We start from the raw sequence: 20484 nt of genomic DNA, 5'->3' as shown, positions 1-20484 counted from the left end.
GTCTGTGCTTCTTCTCTTGTCCTCATATCAACTCATCTATATATAGCATGTCTCTCCCCACACTCTACTGCTGTCTGTGCCACTGGAAAAGTGAGGAGTGGGTGCTGTGATCTCAATACGCAGCTTTGTCTGGGCAGGGAAAAAGAAAGGGAGAGGAAGAAAGCCCCATTGACAGACAGGCAAACACCAGTCAGGCCCTGTCCACTCTCTCTCCTTTGTGTTCAAGTGCGAGACGTCAGCAAATGAGAGGAATCTGAAGAGGGGGAACAATGAGAGAAAATAGTTGGTGCATTGTTTGGGCCATGGGGTGAAAGTGCAAGGAGAGGAGAATGAGGGGTGAGGAATGGGGGAAGGAGGAGAGGGCCCTGGACTGACCTCTCTGCTGGATCTCCTCCCTCAGTGTAAACAGAAACCAGCCTCCCATCTTTCTCCATGTTACACTAACATGCGAGCAGTGATCACATACAGAGCAGCCGCATATGGTCACGAGTCCCTGCTGCACGCCTTTACCTGCACCTACACACTAAATGTTAATTAGCATCTCCTGTCAGCTCAGTCACATCAAGGTGAGGGTTTAATGTGACACATTGCATTCATCATTCTGTAATGTCGCACATACTTTGCAAATTCGCCCCTAGTTGCCTATTGTTTATCCAATTAATTCACCAACTACTGTACAGCGCAGGTGTCTGTCACCTGCCTTTCTTTCCTACTTCAAAAGATAACATGCGCTCATTTATTTCAGAGAGGGAAATGGAGAGAGCCGGGAGGAGGGGAGTGTGAGGAGAGGAGGAATGGGCCGGGCTGAGGCCTGAACGAGGGGTGTGGTTGGGTATAAAACATGGGACAGTGGGTTTTCTGTTGTTGTCCTGTTTTGAAGCCCTCTGTCCTGGCATCCTGCACCCCTCCACTCTCTTTTACCTCTTTCTTTCTCCTCCTTCCACTCACGCTCCCTCCAGAGAGGGACTCTTCCTCGACCGACTCCAGTCGGGTCTGCAGCATCAGTCTTTTGGGAGCTCCGTAGAAGCCAGAGACCATGCTGACGTTTTTGGCGCTGACGTCGGTTGCCCTCCTGGGAATAGGTAAAACCAAAAAAACGGGGGGGAAAATGAAAGAAAACCTTCTTTTAAAGTTTTAACTTCATTTTTGAGGACTTCTCTAACAAAAAAAAGGTCACACTTAACTTAATCTACTGAAACTGATGATGTAAAAATGATCTTTCTACTGATCTGAGGATATGGCAAAGTGGGTTTTTGTGTGTTTTGTGCTACCTGAAAACTAATGAACTTGATGACAATGAAAAAGGTTTAATAGCTTTGATACTGAATTAATCTCAGAGTGCACTCTAATACCTCCCACTACACTGGATTAACACTTAGCTAAAGCATTTTAATTGATATCTTGGCATTTGCTGTATTGATTTAATCTAAAAGGCCAACAGTACACCTGTAGAGGATGCAGTCTCTTTTTGCATGCATTCCAGTAAATGGGTCAGCACTGTCCATCTGTGCTTCTCTCTCGAAGCAGGTGTCTCCAAGCTTGCAACGTTAAAGAGCAGCAGCATTACGACTTTTTAACTGAGGGTTTTTGCTCTCGAGGAGGCAGCTTTCTAAACTCCCTCCTGTCAGATGTTTTGTCAGAATTTTAATTAAAAACGTCAAGCGTGATTTCATTGACAAGTTTTGCGGGGGTTGGCTATCGCTCAAGGATGTGCACAGTGAAAGCTGCGAACTTTACTCCCTGGGTGCTGAAAACTCCAGAGTGCTTAAGGGCATTCATGTTGATACAGCAGTGAGAATACTGTGACTCGTTGGTGGCGTGGTCCAAGGGAAAGTGAACAATACAAAAAATGATACTGCTCAGCGGTGAGGCTGTGCAGCTCCGAGGGGCTTTGGTAGTTGTTTGAGATGCTGACTGCATTTTTTGAGGAAGTTAAAATATTGATTTTTGCAGCCAAGACTGAATTAACATAGATCATTAAATATTATTCAAGCATAAACTGTGCACATGATTAGGCCAACGTTATCCATACTAATGGAGAAAATGAAGCTCCCCTTTTAGAGACAACCCAAATATTTACTGAGTGCAACTCTGAATCAATGGCACATTTGACCCCACTTAATGTGCAGTTTGTCAGTGACTATCTGGATGTATATGCATGCACCTAGGATTATGCTAAAAGAGGACTACTTTGTGTCTTTTGATACCAGTTTAGGTGTAAAAATATTCACAAAGGTACTTAAGGTATTCTAAGAAACAGTGCATGTTATTTATTTTTTTTACCAGCTCATACTAACAACTATGTATATGTGTTTTTATAGTTACAGATTTAGATGCATGAACACAGTATATAGTGAAGGTCAGCTCATAGTATCAAAAATAATATGAGCTCCCAGAATATTTTGTTCTTTCCATGTGTGAATTAACCACTTAAACCTGCTTTGTGTCTCCCAGTGCCTGAGCAGTCCCAGGCTATAGTGATTTACACTGGCTGGGAGCGGCACGCCTTGGTGGGCTCTGACATCCGACTCTCCTGTTCTTTCTTCTCCTGGCGCTGGACCTCGGAGGACGTCACCTTCTCCTGGACATACAGGCCTGATGGCTCACGGGACGCCATCTCTGTAATACTCAAATTCACACACATATACACACGCTATGCAAAATGAGGTTGTGTGTTTATAGGTCGGCTACTTTGAAAGGAACAAGCAATTCAAGTATAGTCGCATCAAAGCTGCGCTTGATGAAACTCCAGCGGAACATCACCGAGCGTGGCATCTATAAAGTCATTGTTTCACTGTCCACAACAGTGTTGTTTTCATCTGCAGCATGCAGCTGTGTCAGTAAAACATCTCTTGTCCAGAATCAAACAGCAGACAGCCAACGATTGCGTCTAGCTGTTGAAATAATGGAGCATTTGGCAGCTAAAGAGCCAGATGTAAATCACTAAGGCGGGCTGCAGCAGGAGAGCCTTCCCTCCTTCTTTCTTCTTATTTGCATGAATGACATTCTTATGTTGTTTACTCCCACTGTTCTCACATTCAAGTCATGTATAAATATTTAGGAGGGAAGTACACAAGTCTGCTGCACTGACAGAAATTTAGACTTGCCAACAATGTCTATATTTTCTGCCAAAAGACTTTTTATTGTTTTCACCATCTCTGTGAAACACGGCAAGCAGAGGAAGAAAACCGATAACAGGAAGAAGGTGTGGTTTTCTTTTGGAGGCCACGCGATTTGATTTCTCTCGGGAGATGTTCTTTAATCTTCGGATGTCTGTATTTTAAATGTCTTCCAAAATTCACAAAGTGATTTGTAGAGCGCTGAGGGAGCGTGGTTATCCAAAAACAAATCCATGTTTAATCCAGCAAATGCAGTACTGTGCATATCTGAAATGTCATCATACACAAGTACTCAGTTTACTCTAACATCTGCACTAACTAAAAGCAACGTTCTCTGCTAATCTCCCCACTCCTCACCTGCCTCCTGCTCTTTAATTTCACTCTCCCTGCCCTTATCATCCTGCCATCTCTCTAATCTCTCTATCTCCCCATCCTGACTGTGCCTCCCTCTGTCCACCTCCCTTAATCTCCTCCTCCACAGCTCTACCTTCTTTGTCCCTCCCCTCCTCTCTCATTATGTCCTTCCCTCACCTCCTTCGCCTTCATCTGTCTCCCGCGGTGGCCTCACTTTGAAACTAGATTTCTCTTCTTCTTTTATTTATTTTTTTCCTCACTTATCTTCAGTCGCTCATTTCTTTCCCTGCCTGGACAGATTTACAGTTTCATATCTCTATCTGTTGTCACGCTGCATTTGTCCCTTTAAAATGTCATACTTGATTTCTGACACGTTAATCATATGAAAGGTCCTCTTCTTTTCACGTGGGACTTGGTAACAGCAGGCCTCAGGTCTTTATTTATAGATGAAACCTTAAAAGCCACATTTGACCTTGACCTTGTAAAATCCAGAGCATCACCCCGATTCTGCCACTGTGGCCATTTAATGTTTAATAATCAATACCTGGTGACGGCATGTCATCATTTTAAAAGTCATGGCACTTCTTCCAGGAAGGAGAACCGGAAGTCACGACAATATGCAGACATCTGAATGCAAAGCTCTCCTTTGTTTTCGGTTTTTAAATTGCTTTACATGTAAAACTACCTTTGACAACACTGTGCAGTAAATACTGCAGTTTCAGTTGGTCCAGCAGGAGTGAAATATACAAGCTTTCAATAAGCTGCAAGCTGCCCTGTTTGAGACCATATACATTAACCTGTGTGTGCAGAGGACAAAAGATGTGCACCAGGAACAGATCAAAACTATTAAGAAAAAGTGCCTTGTTCCCAGTAACAACATCATGGCTAACTGCAGTACCACAGTGATTAGTGTGCATCTGCTTAATTTAATACAGTGAAACAGGTAGCTAGCTCTCGCTCTGGGAGCTGTGGTGGTGGAATAAATCAAGAATGGGCTAATTTAATCAACCTACTGTTGTATTATTGGGAAAGATAAGGAACTAAATAGGGCAACCAAACAGGCACAACCTCTGCATCATAAACAGTAAACTGGCTAACTCTGTCAGTTAAACTATCTATAGGTCACTGCAGTCAGTGTCAGCAGGCAGCGGTAATCACTGTAGACTTGCTGCTGCAGTAATGGCAGCACGCTGAATGGACTTAATAATTAATAGGTTATAAATGCAAAACAATAGACTGCTCATATGTTTCACTGGGATTTGGTCCACTCCCTGGAATTCCCCAAACCCCCTCAGTTATCAATTATCCACCATATATTAGTTATAAATGTTGTATATGTTTTTCGTGCGCCAGTAATTGGCGTCACATTTGCTACACCCCTCAGGAGCTGCTTTTGAATATTATTTTCTGGCCCTCGTGTAAAGCTGCTTGCCAGTTTTAAAAGCTGTGGCCTAATTTTTTCTAATGCTCCATGAGTGCCCCCCTGACAGGTGCTTCGTGCATCTCTATATTTTTAAAAAATGCACACAAATGGTGGCAAAATTTGTTATTGCAGGAACTCTCAGGTCTGATCTGCTGCTCTACTTACTAAACATCCAAATGCAGCATTAGTCAGAGTGACAGTGTGTTGTCTGTCATTTGTAGATCTTCCACTACACTGGTGGTGCTGCCTATGTTGACAACAAGGGTCCCTTTAGAGACAGACTGGAGTTTGTGGGAAACCCAGGTCGCCGTGACGGATCCATCCTGCTCAAAAACCTGGAGCTCAGCGACAACGGCACCTTCACCTGTGACGCCAAGAACCCCCCTGACATAGTGGGCCGGCCTTCCAGTGTCCGACTGCTGGTGTTTGAGAAAGGTGAGACGGGGTTTGTCTCCTAAATTAAATTCCTGCTTGCTAGATTCCCACCCGTCCTGTATGCCATATTTCAGTGATTCTTTTTTTTTTTTCCATTGAAAGTGAACTGTTCTCATTTGTCTTAATCATTTGAAACTCTGAAATTAATCTCAGTTCTCGCCGTTCATCAGAATCAAGCGACTGTCTTCAAACCAGTCGTTGCTTTGCCTCATTTAGAATTCTTCGCACCTCCCGTTAAATGAAATCAATTACAATTTTATCTCTTTCTCTATTTGCGATTGCTATCACTGCCTCCCTTTCACTTCTTCTCTCCCCCTCCTTCTCATCTTCTCCTCCCATTTCTCTCTTCCATCTCCTACGCCATCGTCTTCCACTTTCTCCCTCAGCACCTCTCTCCATGACTCTCTCTGATTTCACCTTTATTCTACCTTATCTCTCTGTCGCTTCATCTCCTTCTCTACCTCCACTGTGCTGGTATCTTTAATCTTTCATTCAACCTTTATTTTATCTTTTGCTTTACTTTTCTTTGCTGCTTTCATCTCTTATTCACTTTCCTTTTAGCTTTGTTTACCCTTTCCTCTCCTACCAATTTCCTCCCACAAATGACAAGATCGTTTCTTTTCCATCTCCTTTACTGTTTTTTTTTTTTGGTTCGTTGCACATTTTTTTTCTTATGAACACTCCTGACTTCAACCTGGCATTTGCTTTTCACTGCCACTTTTCCATCTTTGTCCTTTTTGACCTTTCCTCATCTGCTTTTTCCTCTCCTCCACTCGTAGTGCCCATCCAGGCTGGCGTGATCACAGGAGCCATCATCGGGGTGGTCCTGGGCCTGCTGGTGCTCATCGTGGTCATCTACTACCTGATGAGGTTCCTGGTGGCACGCCGAGTCTTCAGCCTCAGTGTCAGGTCAGTGCCCGGCCTGTGGCCGGCGGCTCTCTGCCAGTCGGGTTTTTGCCAGGGACTGGAGCTGAAGCCGGAGCCCATCCCTGGCATGGACACCTGCGTGGCCAAGCTGGCATAGCTGCTGTGCCACGATTTGATTTGGTTAGGTGTGCGGGGTTTAAAATTGAAGTTAGTCAGCTGTAAAGAGACAGATAATGATCTCTCAATTTAGATTCAATCTAAAAACAGTACTGCATAGGTCCAAGGCGAGATGATTAAAAGTAGTGAAGTGAAGGTTTCTGAGTGGATTATCTACTAGATCATGAAGATGACAGATTCATCATCTTGCTTATACCCTTCCAATCTTCCAGTCTTATGAGATCTTAACACATCTAGCACCTGGGGGCTGTGCTTGAGACAGGGCCAGTAGATTAAGTTGATGTTCTTTATGATGGCTGCCAGGCAATGCAGCCCTGTGACCACTGGAGGGAGAGATAGATTCGACATCCTGACATTGTCTTTCTTTTGTCCCCTCCAGCAAACATGGCAAGAAAAAGAAAGAGGGTTCACAGCAGAGACAGGCAAGTTTCCCCTTCTACTTATTCCACACGCCTCTCTTCCTCTCCTTCCTGCCCCCGCTCCTCTCTTCCTCTGCCTCCTTCCAGCCCCACCACACACACTCACACACACACAGACCGGCGCATATACACATCCAGCCGACAACACCAAAAGCAACAGATTGGTTTGCTGTCACATTCAGGCGCTAATAGTAAAATGATGTGCTTTTGGAGAGGTTACAATGGCATTCAGTGTTTGAGTATTTGGGCTCAGGAAACATGTTGTCAGAGGGAATATTCATCTCCTCTGTTGCAGTGCAGCAACACAATAGCACACATCCAACATGACAGTGCATAACGGCACAGTTTCCTAATCGCATTCCCCCAATGCCAGTCCAACCAGCTCGAGTATGCCCTCACACTCAGCCGGCTCCTCCTCTCAGCAACATATCAACAACAAAATAACATGCCATTCAAAGCCGGGCCCGCTAACACTAATAACAGTGTTCAAGCTGTTAAAATTCTTGTGCCGTCTCAGCGTTCGTGGTGCTTTAAAGCCCACACCGTCCCACCTTTCTTTCTCGTGGTCCTCACCACTGCTTCAGCTCCCTCGGGGGTGGGATGGGAGGGGTCCTAACAGTATGGTGCCAGTAAACAGCCACAGGGCAAAAAACAAAAAAAAAGAAGGAAAAACTCAAACCAGTGACTGTGAAATGGCCGAGGCCAGGTTATGGCACTAATGCTATTGCCTTACTGAATGGGACTATGATTTGCTCGCAGTGGGGAAATGGACGGGAGCTGCTGATTTTGCTCACTGGGAGTCAAATGAAAATCACGGGGCCTATTATGGTCTGGGCTGTTATCAGTGGTTTTACGCTGCTGCACGCCAAGGATTTGGGGTATTTTTTTCCCCCTTCTGTTCCTCATGGGGGTGTGATAGCCTCAAGAGGTGGATTAATCAGACATTTTGGTGGCTTGTATTCTTTTGTGCATATAAGGCACCAGGGCAAGTTCTGTTTGATTACTCTGTGGTAATGTGGGGGCTGGAGGGTTGTAATCGACTGTATGCTTTGCATGCTGATAATAAAAAAAAGAAAAAATAGAGAGACAGAAGTCAAAGGATTTGAGTTCAAGGCGTTTTCAACAATCAAGACTCGGCTTTGAAACGAGAGACGTGTAAAGATATCCGCGGCAGGAGATCAAAGGTGTTATTGTAACAGCAAGTCATTTAGCCACAGGTAGAAGCAAACTGTAAAGCAGTGGCGGGCTCCGGAGTGCGCCATGTTGCCCCTGTAGCGTAAACCTAGATGGCGACACCGGCAATGACCGAGACTTCCTCCTACCTTAAACAAGTGCATTCATTCTCATCTCCCCGGAGCCCTGCTTCCTCCTTCTGTCTTCTTCTTTCCTTTCTACTGTCATATGATTGTCAGGTTATTCTTGAGCTGCAGTCAGTTGCTCTCAAGTGCCTGCGGCGGATGACAGTGCATATATGAATAAATAACTCGCCGCCAAAAGGACACTGAAATATTTGACAACGTTGTCATTTGCAGTTACTCTCCTGCAAGTCTCTGCTTGGAAGAAAAATATACAGTGAAAACAGCTTTTCCATCTGAGCTCACTCTCCAGTGTGTTTTAGCTTATTTATTTATTTTGCTCCTCTGAGCTGGTTCTGGTCTTCTAGCTGCACCACACACAGAGAGGACTCGTGGGATTTTACAGTGCGCTCATAAGTGGCTGTTTGATCAAATAGCCCTTATTAGGAGGCTCTGCTGACACGACACAATTTTGCATCAGCATCGCCGTCTTCGTTGCTCTTCTGTTTGCTGGGCTTGCACTACAAATCTCAAAAAAGGCTTTTGGGCAGGGAAGTGAACGACGGGGTGAGCGAGACAGAGAGACAAAGGAACCCTGTGGTGCCCGCTACTCCCCATTAGGTGGAGTTGTGGAAGAGGACTTTACCCCCGCAGCCACACACATAAGAAAGCTCACAGGATTGAACACGCATACACACATACTGTACTGGAATGATAATTGAGTGCACTCAGTATCGATCTGAGCACACACACACACACAGACACACACACAGACACACAACCCACCCATTCTCTTCTCCACTCCCCAATTGCCTCACTTCACTCCACTCCCTCCCTCGCACACTCTCTCTCTCATTCAGATTCCTTTTATCCGGTCCCGTCTCCCCCTCTTCAGTCGCATCTTCCTCTTCTCTCCATGCCTTTGACTACCTTGCTGACCATGAGAAGCATCTATCTGTAACTCCTTCTTTGCTCTTTCATTTTTTTTTAACTCCCTCTCTCTCTCTCTCTCTGCCGATTGCCTCCTCACCCTCCTCTCCACGCCCCGCCGCCCCCTTCCTCTCTCCCGTTCCAGTTTCTCTCCTCTCCCTCCTCAGGTATTCTGGGTTCTGATCAGCTTTGGTTCCAGACAGAAAATCACTACCTCTCGCTCTTCATCTACCTCTCAATCTCCCTCCTCACCTGTCACCTTCTCTTTTTAGTATGCAGCACGGGACGCAGCCACTTACCTACCTATCTACCTCCCCGCCAGTCCCTCCTATTTTGCCACTGTACCCACATTTCCTTTGAAGTGTGTGCAGCCCCTGTAACGAGGGTGGTACTGCGTTCTGCATAAGCAGGCTGGAGTGTGTTTACGAAGCAAGCCCGTCGTTAGCGTGGGAGCTATGGAAAACACTGCAGTGCAAAACTCGAGCCTATCGTGGGATGCATAATGGTAAACAATACAGTGATGTATGAGAGAATGTAAGCATGATCGAAGATAATGACACCGGACGGCCCTTGCAGCTTCCCTGTCGAGTTGGTTGCACTGTGTGTCTCAACTGCCGTCTGTGTGTGCAGCTTCTGCAGAGTGCGTAATTAAAGAAGATAAATTTTCTAATGCAATCAGCGGGGTATTATTACTGGGAGCTTCAGTGGGTAGAAACCGCCTCTAGTGTGCTTTCCACTGTTGACTAACCTCACGTATTAGAGGAGAAGTATTTCAGTCTCAAAGCCTCATATCCGGCACGCTTCCCTCTTCACTCTGTTCTCTGTAACACGACAACACTGTGCTGACCCGGGGTTCAAAAAGAATGGCATTATAAAAACCATTACATACGAGCAAAGTTTTATTAGGCTCCATCAAAGCATTATCATGCGCTTGTGATAGTTTTCAATAGGTTAACTCAGGGGTTAATGCACTGGAATACATTTATTGTAAAGTTAAGTGTTGCCTTGACCTTATCTCCACTTGGTCAAGTCTTTCCTCCTGGATTTGTTGTGCTCAAATGAAGCAACACTTTACTTCATTTTCCCTCTCTCCTCCTCCTGTGTTTATAGATTTCTTATAGGAGAATTTTTTTTTTTTAAAAACACACAAACGATAAACAGAAGGACAGCCAGTAAAACTGCAAAGTTACATAAGCAGAAGCTAAATAAAGAGTTTGGCTTGTTCAGGGTTAGGGTTAGAGTGTGTTTTAGCCACAGGTTAAACAAGCGTGCACTCTACAAACTAGAGCATGTTACTTTTAAAAATTAAGTGAAGTGTACCTAGCTCTCTGTTTTTCTGCTATGATGCATAATGTTAACTTAACCTTAACCCAAACCCTCAAAGGGTAACCGGAGGCCTGGAGGATGTTAAGAGATTACGCAGGTCTGTCCCTGACCACAGCTACAGCAAAACAATGTTGAAGATTTATAACAACTATTCCCCTGCACACTTTACTTATTATTTATTCAGTAGCTCAGTTAGATACTTCAGAAATATTTAATTTTCTGTTGCCACTCTGACCCTGGAACTGCCCTTTCTAAATGTGATGGGACGCTGTGCCTCAAAGTGCAGCTACCCTGGAAATGATTTAATTTTTCTGTTCTTGGTGTTACTGTGAAAGTCTAAGATATGTAGCAGGCACCTAGTATTTAATGGTCGAATGAAACGTGTCTGGGATAAAAACATGTTTCATATTTAACAGGCTAACCCCCAAGAGACGCATTTCTTTTTAAGACGGTCGTGCAAACATATTGCATTTTCACCATTTATGTATTTGAACAACAAGCAAAACACATAAAAAAGTCACAAAGTCAGACTTAAATGCAAAATTATTTTTATTTTAAACATGAAAAATCTTTGTTTTAAAAATAATTTAAAAGAGTTTAATGTGTGGCGTTTAACTGCCCTGGCTCCATCTGCAACGGCACTTTCAACAGTGTTTAAACAGCTTCCTCGCATTGAGCTAAAGGTCTTCACTCCGTAGTGAACTCCAGTCAGAGGAACAATGTTCAGCACTGAAATGTAACCTAGATGAAAACACTTTCCAGCTAAATTTGAGACATTTGTAAACATTTTCTTTGAAGGATGCAGCGGTGGCTCAGAAGGAATAGCAGGTCGTCCACTAATGAGAAGGTCGGTGGTTTTATCAGTCGGCATGCAAAAGCGTCCTTGGGCGAGATATTCCGAAACCCTGAAACTGCACCTGATGTGTCATCTGTGTGTGTTTGATAAGTGAAAGTAAAAGTGCTGTATGTATAGTATAAAAAGCACTGCGTGAATGTGTGGGAGTGAATGGGTGAATGTGGCTGGTAAAGTGCTTTGAGTATTTGATAAGATAGGGAACTATTTTTGACCGAGACAAGGACGACAAAGAGTTAATTCATACAAACCAAGGCCAAATTCAAAGGCACTGGATATGTTAATAATTTAAGGGCAATATTTACTCAATAGCCAATCAAAATCTAGTCTGTGTGTGTGTGTGCGTTTGTCTGTTTGTTAATCATCAATTGTCACTCAGTTGTCACAGGTGTATGGAGCCTACCTGCCACTGGGTCCCATCCTAACGCATGGTTACCTGTTTTGTCACCCCCTTACAGCTCTGGACACCGCCCCCCCTCACTTGCTACCCCCTCCCCTAAAAGGACTCTCTCTCTACCTCCTCACCCTCCTCCTCTTCCACCTAAATGTGTTTTTCTCTCTCCTCTTCACATTTCCACCCATCCTGCTAACCCCATATTTCATCTTCTCACCTCTAACACACCTGTGTCACCCCCCCCCCCCCTTCTTTTCTCTCTTCTTCCTCACGCTCCTTTCCTCCTGAAGTGACTCTCCTCCCCTGTTCTCCCCCCAATTCCCCTCTCCCTCCTCCCCCCACAGGGCCCTGTGCCTCCCGCCGACCCCTCCAAGGTGAAGGCGGCCACCTCGGAAAAGAAGAAGCAGGAGTCACGCAAGGATAAGAAATAGGATACGGGGAGGGGCTGGGGCGGGTTCGCTGACCGGCTGCTCCAGCCCGTACGCCAGGCGGTGGGGAAGGCCCAGCCCAAGCAGCAGCAGCAGCAGCGAACCATAGTCAGAAAAACAGAGAGGGTGGGGGGAGGAGGAGGAGAGGAGGGCTCGGGTCGGGTACTGATGACCATCGAGCTGGAGCTGACTCGCAGAAATGGTGAGGAGGGCCCCAGCGGTGAAGGAGGGACAGGGAGGTCCGAACCGCTTGGCTTCCTCTCCAGGCTCGCCAATCAGCTCACCTTCAAATAACAGACCACGAGGGAGGGAGGTGGGGGTGGGATGGGGGGGACCCATCGAAGATAAGAGAGTGGGAAGTCTATTGAGAAACCACATACCTGCTTTCAACCCACAACGCTAACCTGAGTCCCTGAATAAATGAGTCAAATCATAACTGCTCCTGTCACAGGCCGATGATTATAAACGCAACTATACTGGCTGAGATCTTAGATGTCGTGATAATCTCTTACACCAGCCAGCACCCCGAGTGCTTTTGTCAGGTCATAAGATATGCCATTTGAAGCGAGACCCTAAGACGGCTTGGTTTGATAACAAAATCTAAAAAGCTGCTCCCTGGGTTTTGCCTTTCTGGTTCCTTTCATTGTGATCCTATCCACCGAAAAAAAAAAAAAAAAAGAGCTTTCTCCAAGTGCGTCCGATACGCATCACGAAGCCCTGGCTGCGGGGACAAGCCAATTTGCTTTTTTCAGAGGCGACATGTCAAACTCCAACTTTCTCACCTCACACTGATCTTCTTTCTCTTCCGCTCTCCTATTCCATTTCTTCCTCCTTTCACTGTGAATTTCCTGACTTTCTTGTTAATTCAAATTACAGAAGTGATTTATATGCTAACTGCTCTATCCTGTTTCTCTCTCTCTCTCTCTCTCACCTCCCTTCCCTCTTTTCTTCCTCCTGTAGATAAAGGTCTGACTTCTCCATGACTGCCTCCACTCCTCTAGTCTGCTCCCCCCTTTTCTGCCCAGCCTGATGCAACCCCCATTATTTTCCATTATCTCTACTCTTTCAAGACAGCACTGGCTGTAAGAATAGTCCTACTATATCAGCGGCAACGGTGTCAAATAATTTTCACAACGCCTCGCCGGGGATCCTGTATGCGCTCATTGGGCAAACTGTAAAACTGTTTAGGGCTTAACTATGCACATAACTTCCTTAAGAGGAACCTGAAAGATATCCCCTCGTGTTTAGAGTCCCCTGAATCTCCCCGCTTAATGTTTACGACTCAATCACACGCGCGCGCACACACACACACACACACACACACACACACACACACACACACACACACACACACACACACACACACTATGCGGAGCTGCGAGTGCACTCTGGACTTTAGACAGAGAAAAAGCGAGACAGAGAGGGACAGGAGAGTGATAGTGGGAGCGAAATATGATTCCTGCTCTCAGCCGGCGCAGATAGAGGTTCAAGCCCTCGAGCTCGGGGTGATTCAATCCTCTCACATTTGAGCTAATGGAGGTTGTCGCTGTGTCCCTGCCCTGGCTAAAGGGGGCTATTTCTGGTCCTATAAGAGCGTACGGGCTTACTGTAACAGCTGCACATTTTTCAGACGACAGGAGATTGGGGGAAGGGGGTGGAAGAGAGAGGCGAGCAGAGCAGGTGGTGGTGGTGGGGGCCCTGCTGTGCTGTTTGCGCTAAGTGCATGAGGCGGTTTGCTGTTGACTCGACGGCCGGGGACTGACAACCTGGAATGACGTCACGGCCCCCGAGACTGGCCAACGCTCTCACGAGTCTGACAAAAGAGCTTACCAGGAAGAGGTGCAGCTTCAGAGTTATTTTAGGTCCAGTTAATCCGCTTGCACGTTTCTCTTCGCCAACCCAGGGCTAATTATTTTAGCGTGTGCTAGTAACAAGATATCTCTCTCTACATCTCCCTCCCTGCCTCCTCTGCGGTCTCCTCTCCTCTGTTATTCGCTCTTCATCTCTGCCCCCATCTTGAGAATCATCTCCTCTCTCTAAACTCCCTGTTTCGTTCTCGCCGTCCTTAACGTCTTTGACTTCCTTTATCTCTTCCTCTTCCTGCCGGTTAGTGAGTCTGCACTGCATTATTCCCCCACAGAAAAGGCCTATACACAATCCACTCCTCTCTTTAAGCCTCTCCTTATCTGACTGCCAGGCCTACAGCTCAATGCTCTGCTCCTCTCTCTTCTGTCCTTCCTCCTCTTCCTTCTTCTCTTTTCTCAACTCGGTGATGGACATCTCTCTCTCTCCCCTCCCTTCGTGTTCAACAGTGATCGACCAACGCCCTCTCGTTTGCCCTTCAAGCGCCACCTCCCCCTGGGGCACGTCCCTTTGCCAGCCCTTCTTCTCTGGCCCTTTACTGTCTTTTTTTTCTGCTGGTTCGAAAGCCAAAAGGTTCTCCTCTGCCCACTACTTCCAGAGGAAAGAAACGGATGGGCACAAATCCGCCTTTAGTCCTCACTGAAGACACCAAACAAAAACTTATAATCTAGCTAGCTCTCTTCCGGTCGCCGTTGCGTGTTTCATGTATATGTGTGTCTTGTTAAAAGTGTTAAAAATGAGATTACATGTGAAATTTAAAAAACAAAACAAAAGCAGTATGTCACCCTAAGTAAAGCAAATGTTTCTGAGGCATTTTTACATGTGTGCAAGAAAACACATGGAGAACATGTTTATGGAGGCAGGGAAGAAATGTAATGTAACTCTTTGGAATATGTCATATTTCTGACCTTGTGTGTTATGGAAGGTACTGTGTGGCTGTCTCTATGGTATGTTTTATTCAAAGATGAAGGGAAATCAAGGTTGTTGTGCGGAGTCAGAGAGAAGATGAAGGGTGGATAAGGGTTTGGTTAGCCTTAGATGCAGCACGATGTGGCTGGGAAGAAAAAAAAAAGATGGGGGGAGAAGGTGCTTGCTGTGGGAGAAATCTTTAGAGGAAGAGACTTATCTGGTGTGTTAAGCCCAGCCAAAAATCCATATGTATCACTACAGATAGAGCCTCCTCTTCCCCCAGAGCTTTCTTTTAAAGGTGCTCCTTCCCCAACCCTGAGCCAAAGATGGACTGCGATTGGTGAGCTTAATATGCAGGGTGGAAAGCGTAGACTTGAATGTTTCTTTAAAATTCATAACAGGAATGGAGGTGCTAAAATCCACATCGATATAACTGGTTTCACTAGTCGCTGTTTAACTATCCAGTCAAATGGATTAGTTAGAATGTTTTCTTCTTTTTTCAGCAAAGCCACACAGACACCTGACGTAAGACAAACAGCATTAAAACCGCCTTTTAAACACGTTTTGTATGTATTTTGAACCGTGTTAGTCGTAGTTGAAGAATATCATTCCTTCATTTGAAATGACTGGAGCTTCTTACATTTTTTTACATTTATTTTAATGCTTGTGATCATTTTCGAACTACTAACGACTTTTGGTGACTGTAATATGTTGTAAAGAGAACGTAAATAAAAATAAAATCCCCACGTCGCCAGCTGTTGTCAACAGAAGACAAAAGTAAACCCAGCTGAAAGTGCCTGCCGTGTCTTTCTTTCTGTGCCGAGTGCTAAGCTTTCTGTAAATTTGTCACGTACGTCTCTGCCAAGACTCACTTTTATGAACTTTTCAAAAGACGAAGGTCCTTCCAAAATGATATAGTTACCATTTGAAATATTTGAATATGCTTATTGCTGGGAAGAGAAGTAAAACTCATTATAGAACAGCACTAACCTTATTAGCTATCTGAAAGCTTTTTGCATTTTCAAAAAGACCATTTTAGTGGATGTAATCTGGCGGTTTTAAATGCTGCACAGTGATCACCAGGTGGTTTTCTTGTAAGTACAAAAGGAATTCAGTTTTGAAATTAAACTTTTAAGCTTTCCTGCATGATGGTGGCAGGTGAGCGCTAAAATGGGTTCTCCTCATCATGCCCTTTGCAATCCTACAATCAAAAAGTAATAATGATGAACAGGAAATAAAAGCCTAGCAACCATTTGCCACCCTTTCACAAAATGGCAAAATAACATACAATTTTTTAGGGGATTTTTTCCCCCCCTGAATTAACATGCTGGTGGGATTTAGTGAGCATAACCTTTTCAAAAATACTATGCCTCATTATTCACATCAGAGTCTTTAACAGATGTGCGCTGACTTGCCCGGAGACAGTGTATGACTGACTGGCCAATGGGAGACCACGGAATGCTTCAAATGTAGGTTTATTTTGGTTTTTTCTAACAACCATAATTAAGTGTGTTAAAAATTCAATTTAAAGCTAATGCAGATGAAATTTTTGTATTATCTTGTGACATTGTGGAACAGATGCTTATATGCTGCGCTTCCCAAAGTTAAACTGGATGGATGATAATGCCCAGTATAAGCCAGACTTTAGCCAGAAATTAGTTGGGGAGTAATAAAGCCAGATTGCTTGCCTGAGCCACCCAAAGTTTCCAGATGTATGAGCAACTTCAGCCATCCCTGAAGTTGCTCATACATTGAGGTATATTTTGCTGTTACAGCTGTTACAAAGTGTTGTGAGGATTTTAGAATAGGATTTGTGGCTTCAAACACAGTGTCGGGATTGGTGGGACAAAAGTAAAACAAAAAGACAAAAACAAAATTTGACTATTCATGGACTTGCACAAAGTTGCAAGTTTCTTTCTGTTTGGCAAAAATGTAGAGGATGCAAGAATCGGACCATGCAGGTTAACTATGACCTTTAAAAACTGGGTCATGTATTCACCAGCTAAAGCTGCCTATTTAGAATTGACAAACAACTATGTTGTAAAATATAAAAAGTGTATATTATTACACTAAACTTTTTCTTGGATAAACACATCAGAAGATGAAAAAAGATATCTGTAACTTTTACAAAGTATTAACATTAAAAGAGCATCATCAGATGTCTGTTGATATCCTCTTCACCAATAAATAAATCAATAAATACATGAGAATTAAGTCACTCATCAGTCAAAACATACAGATTGCCTAAATATATAAGTAGAAGGTTAACAGGCAAATATGTAGTTAATACATGGTAGCTTCGTGTAGCGTTATTGTTAAAAAAAAATGTCCTTTTTAGAATGACAAAACAACAACAACACATCCACCCTGACTTTACCCGTTGGTTTGTGGACTTTCTAGATAGTGTTTCAAAATTTTGACTTAATAATTCAAAATTTTAAGTTAGGTTTGTTGAAACCTAGAGGCGGTCATTCATTGAGTTGAAATTTTGAGACAATAACCTCTGAGTTTTGAGATAATAACACAGAAGGAAAAGGGCTAAGCTGTCTGCTAACTTGGTTAGCAAGGCACCTTCACAGATAACTGCTAATTACAGTACAGCTGTGCTAAATTGCTAATAATACTCAAATTTTACTTACCAGAACTGAGCATCAGAGTTATTATTCAGTCTTGTGGCACAATAAACCATGCAATAAGCACATTATTTGGGAGCTAACTGCATGATAAATGCTCCAAACAGCACAAACATGATTAAGGAGTAGTAAGCATCTTCAGCTAACGATGCAGGTTTGCGCCTAGTCACAACCCACCTGTCATTCAAGGTAGTAGCAGCATTTCTATGCCCTTCAAATTGAGAAATTTAGGCTTGATCAAATTTAAATAAATTAGTTATTAAAAAATTTCCCCACACAGCCGTGAACAAGGAAATTGATCAAAGCCCCTTTTTTGTACCAGGCTGTAAATATGCATCTGCTTATTTACACAGGAGTCTACTGGGATTAACTCCCTTGCCAAGTAAAAAGACTAAGTATGCACTGAAGGCATTATCTGTCTGCTTACACTCATGTATACCATTTTCTATCACAATTATCAGCTGCTTGCCACAAATGAAGCAATGCTTGTTAATTCAACTTTATTTTTCGAATGAATCAAAGTATCTGTGAATGTTTATAGCTCTCTTTTATATTTCTTGTAATTAAGTCCAGTGTGAAATTCTAAAGGGTTTTGATGTGTGAGGATTTCATTTTTGCACATATTTATTTATAACTTTTTCTTAATAAATTGGTGACATTTAGTACAAAGATTTAGGTCATCATCAGTGAAATATACAACCTCCAAATTAGATTTAAAGATACTTTTTCTCTTAGAAGGTTACTCATTTAATTGACCTGTACGATCACTTCTCTGGCTTATATCTTAGACACTTTAATAAGAAGCTTTATCTTCACAGTTTTATGCTGAATTTCAAACAACCATGCTAATATACCATTAAAAATAAAAGACCTTTACTGCAGAGAAACTCATTGTACAGGCGCTTAGACCTAAAGTACAAAGTTCATACAGGATTAGATGCGATGCAATGCAAGCAGACACCAAGCACAGAATCTGCTCCAAAAGCAATTGGCAAAAAGTGATAACACATTTGGTGCACATTAGATACAAGATCATCTGCTGCATCTGTTGTGTGGGCGCAGTGGTCATGACCCACCTTATGTAGTAAATAACTTGGACTTTAAGCTAATTTAAGTGTTGTGTTGGCAGTGAGTCACATTGATTTCATGCACAAAACAAATGAAGAAATCATTTCAGCGCTATACAATAACACAGCAGTTTCTCACTATCATTACTGTTCACTAAACAGCTGGACACTGTACTTTCCTTTGCATGATAATGAGTCTTAATGAGAATTCTTAAGGGTCACTAATGGTCCCTCATTATGATGTTTGTTAGAAATGCTGCATGTTATGTTGCTAGCAAGGTTTCACTTGTAGTGTTGACACGAGTGATTGAAGAGCCATTGTTCTCTAACAGGCCGTGTGTGTTGTGACAGGAGGTAGTGACGTATTAAGCAGGTGCAGGTACTTGCTGTGTGTGTGTGGGACCATTTGGTCACGGTAGGGTTGATGGGTGTGAATATGGAGAAGCCCTGGGAAAGGAGTGGAGTAATGGGGAGGGCCAGTGGAGCGGGGTATATGGGTCAGGTTACCCTGACAAGAGTTTTTGGTAGTGGGGGTGCCAGGCCCAAAAAAGCCACCAGTGTCTTCCACACGTGGGAGGAGAGTCTCAACTGTGGCCGCGGTCCACGAGTGCTGTTCTTCACATTATAACCCGCTGACGTCTGGACGTCCAACATGGGCAAAGGGGTGAGTTCTCTTGATTTCTGAAGCTTTTCTTTCTAATATCAGCAAATGAATGAATGAACATCGCTCATTACTTACTGTAATATATGTACAATGACAGCATATGGTGTGGACATGCATCACGGACTTTCCTAAATGCGTCTTCAGCACTTGATGTCTCTAAGTGTCAGAATGATGCCTTTTGAAAAAACAAACAAACAAAAAAAGACAGTAACATCTCAGGATAATGGCTTTCCTCCTCAATAAGTTTTGTTCTCGGCTTGCTGTTTATTTGGGTAATTATGTAATTTTGCTTTTATTCTCTCCATCAGGCCCATTCCATTTAGCTTTATGGGAGGACAGCCTGGTAATCTTCCTCACACACAGTGGTGGGAAATTGCTATGCCAGACACATTTCAGGCACTCCGCCGGCTCTGTGCTCCCTGTTTGGCTCTTTCTGATTACTTTTTCACTGTGTCACTTGCTCACACTCTCCTCTCATTCACGCTGTATATCCCTCCTTCACTGACATGCACACGTGCCGCCAGGAGGAGACTGACAGCGGCAGATGATTTCCATGATGCACAATTCTTCCAACTGTTCGTGACACACACACACACTCTCGCTCGCGCTCGCAAATGAGGAACTTGCAGTATTAGAAAAAGATATTTTCTCGTCCATATTCGGTGAATGGTTTGCCAACAGTGTCAGGAGATTGAAATAAACCAGAAAACACAAAGTCCATTGTGCTCACATTGATGCTTGCATTCTGTTGCTATGAATGTAAATGGCAGGGCACAATGTGCCTACCAAGCAAGTGACTTTTCCCACTTATTTTAGGTTTACAATGATACCCTAATGTATAGTTATCACACTCTTTTCCCCTAGTGTGGTGCCGAGAACGGAGGGAAGAGGAATAAGAAGGGAAAGGACTTGGATGAGCTGAAGAAGGAGGTGGCCTTGGTAAGAAAAACAAGCTGTCACTGCTCCATCTCATACTCATTCGGCACAGTGATTGATTCCAATGCCGCTGCTACCAAATGATCCCCAAATAGTGTTACTGCAAAGACACCAGGTTATTTAACAAGGCTATAAATGAAAACAGTGACCCATAAACAAAATGGCAATCCAACATGTTTAGTGCAGTCAATTGCAGACTAGTTGTGAGCCAGTCTGTCCTCTCCTATCTGCTCAGCCACCCTTTGGCTGCTTCTCTTTGTACTCGGAAAGATACTGAATAATTTGTGGGCCACCAGCAGTGTAGTGCAGAGTTTCGTCTTGTGCAGAGCTGTAGCTCTTTGAGGTGCTGTCAGAATGCAGCCAAGCGATGTCCATGAAAAGTGGGCTAAGTT

General features: G+C 43.8%; 2 protein-coding genes and 1 long non-coding RNA gene across 5 annotated transcripts in view; 2 read left to right on the top strand and 1 right to left on the bottom strand.

Annotated features, from left to right (window-relative positions):
- Positions 1–937: 937 nt before the first annotated feature.
- On the bottom strand, positions 938–17549 carry LOC120434543. The gene is made up of 4 exons (XR_005609163.1): positions 17432–17549; positions 8117–8242; positions 2437–2627; positions 938–1072 (listed from the first exon to the last, which is right to left on the bottom strand). It is a non-coding gene; the product is annotated as an uncharacterized LOC120434543 (long non-coding RNA).
- mpz (myelin protein zero) lies at positions 949–15581 on the top strand. Of its 3 annotated transcripts, XM_039602778.1 has the most exons (7): positions 949–1082; positions 2455–2621; positions 5118–5331; positions 6111–6240; positions 6755–6797; positions 11937–11966; positions 12981–15581. In XM_039602778.1, the coding sequence occupies exons 1-7, from the start codon at positions 1037–1039 to the stop codon at positions 12990–12992; spliced, it is 642 nt and encodes a 213-aa protein (XP_039458712.1). In that variant the 5' UTR covers positions 949–1036; the 3' UTR covers positions 12993–15581. The 3 variants fall into 3 exon arrangements, with proteins under 3 accessions (XP_039458712.1, XP_031610820.2, XP_039458711.1); XM_031754960.2 differs by lacking the exon at positions 11937–11966; XM_039602777.1 differs by having other exon boundaries at positions 11937–15581.
- Positions 17550–19075: 1526 nt separating the features above from the next.
- Positions 19076–20484, top strand: part of atp1a2a (ATPase Na+/K+ transporting subunit alpha 2a) — a 50551-nt gene continuing 49142 nt past the window's right edge. The window contains exons 1-2 of the mRNA XM_031754938.2: positions 19076–19156; positions 20021–20095. Coding sequence (XP_031610798.2) covers positions 19145–19156; positions 20021–20095 — 87 coding nt within the window. The 5' untranslated portion in view covers positions 19076–19144. The remainder of the gene's footprint in view (positions 19157–20020; positions 20096–20484) is intronic.

Source organism: Oreochromis aureus, linkage group 18 (assembly GCF_013358895.1).
Source record: "Oreochromis aureus strain Israel breed Guangdong linkage group 18, ZZ_aureus, whole genome shotgun sequence".
In the NCBI taxonomy this organism is placed as follows: domain Eukaryota; kingdom Metazoa; phylum Chordata; class Actinopteri; order Cichliformes; family Cichlidae; genus Oreochromis; species Oreochromis aureus.
The sequence above is the reverse complement of the archived record's forward strand: the minus strand, read 5'-3'. Positions and strand labels throughout refer to the sequence as shown.

Excerpts from the sequence above, each read along its gene's own strand:
- mpz (XM_039602777.1), top strand. The coding sequence starts at position 1,037 with ATGCTGACGTTTTTGGCGCTGACGTCGGTTGCCCTCCTGGGAATAG. Across the intron at positions 1,083-2,454 it reads GGTTGCCCTCCTGGGAATAG|TGCCTGAGCAGTCCCAGGCT; the intron begins GTAAAACCAAAA and ends TGTGTCTCCCAG. Across the intron at positions 5,332-6,110 it reads ACTGCTGGTGTTTGAGAAAG|TGCCCATCCAGGCTGGCGTG; the intron begins GTGAGACGGGGT and ends CTCCACTCGTAG.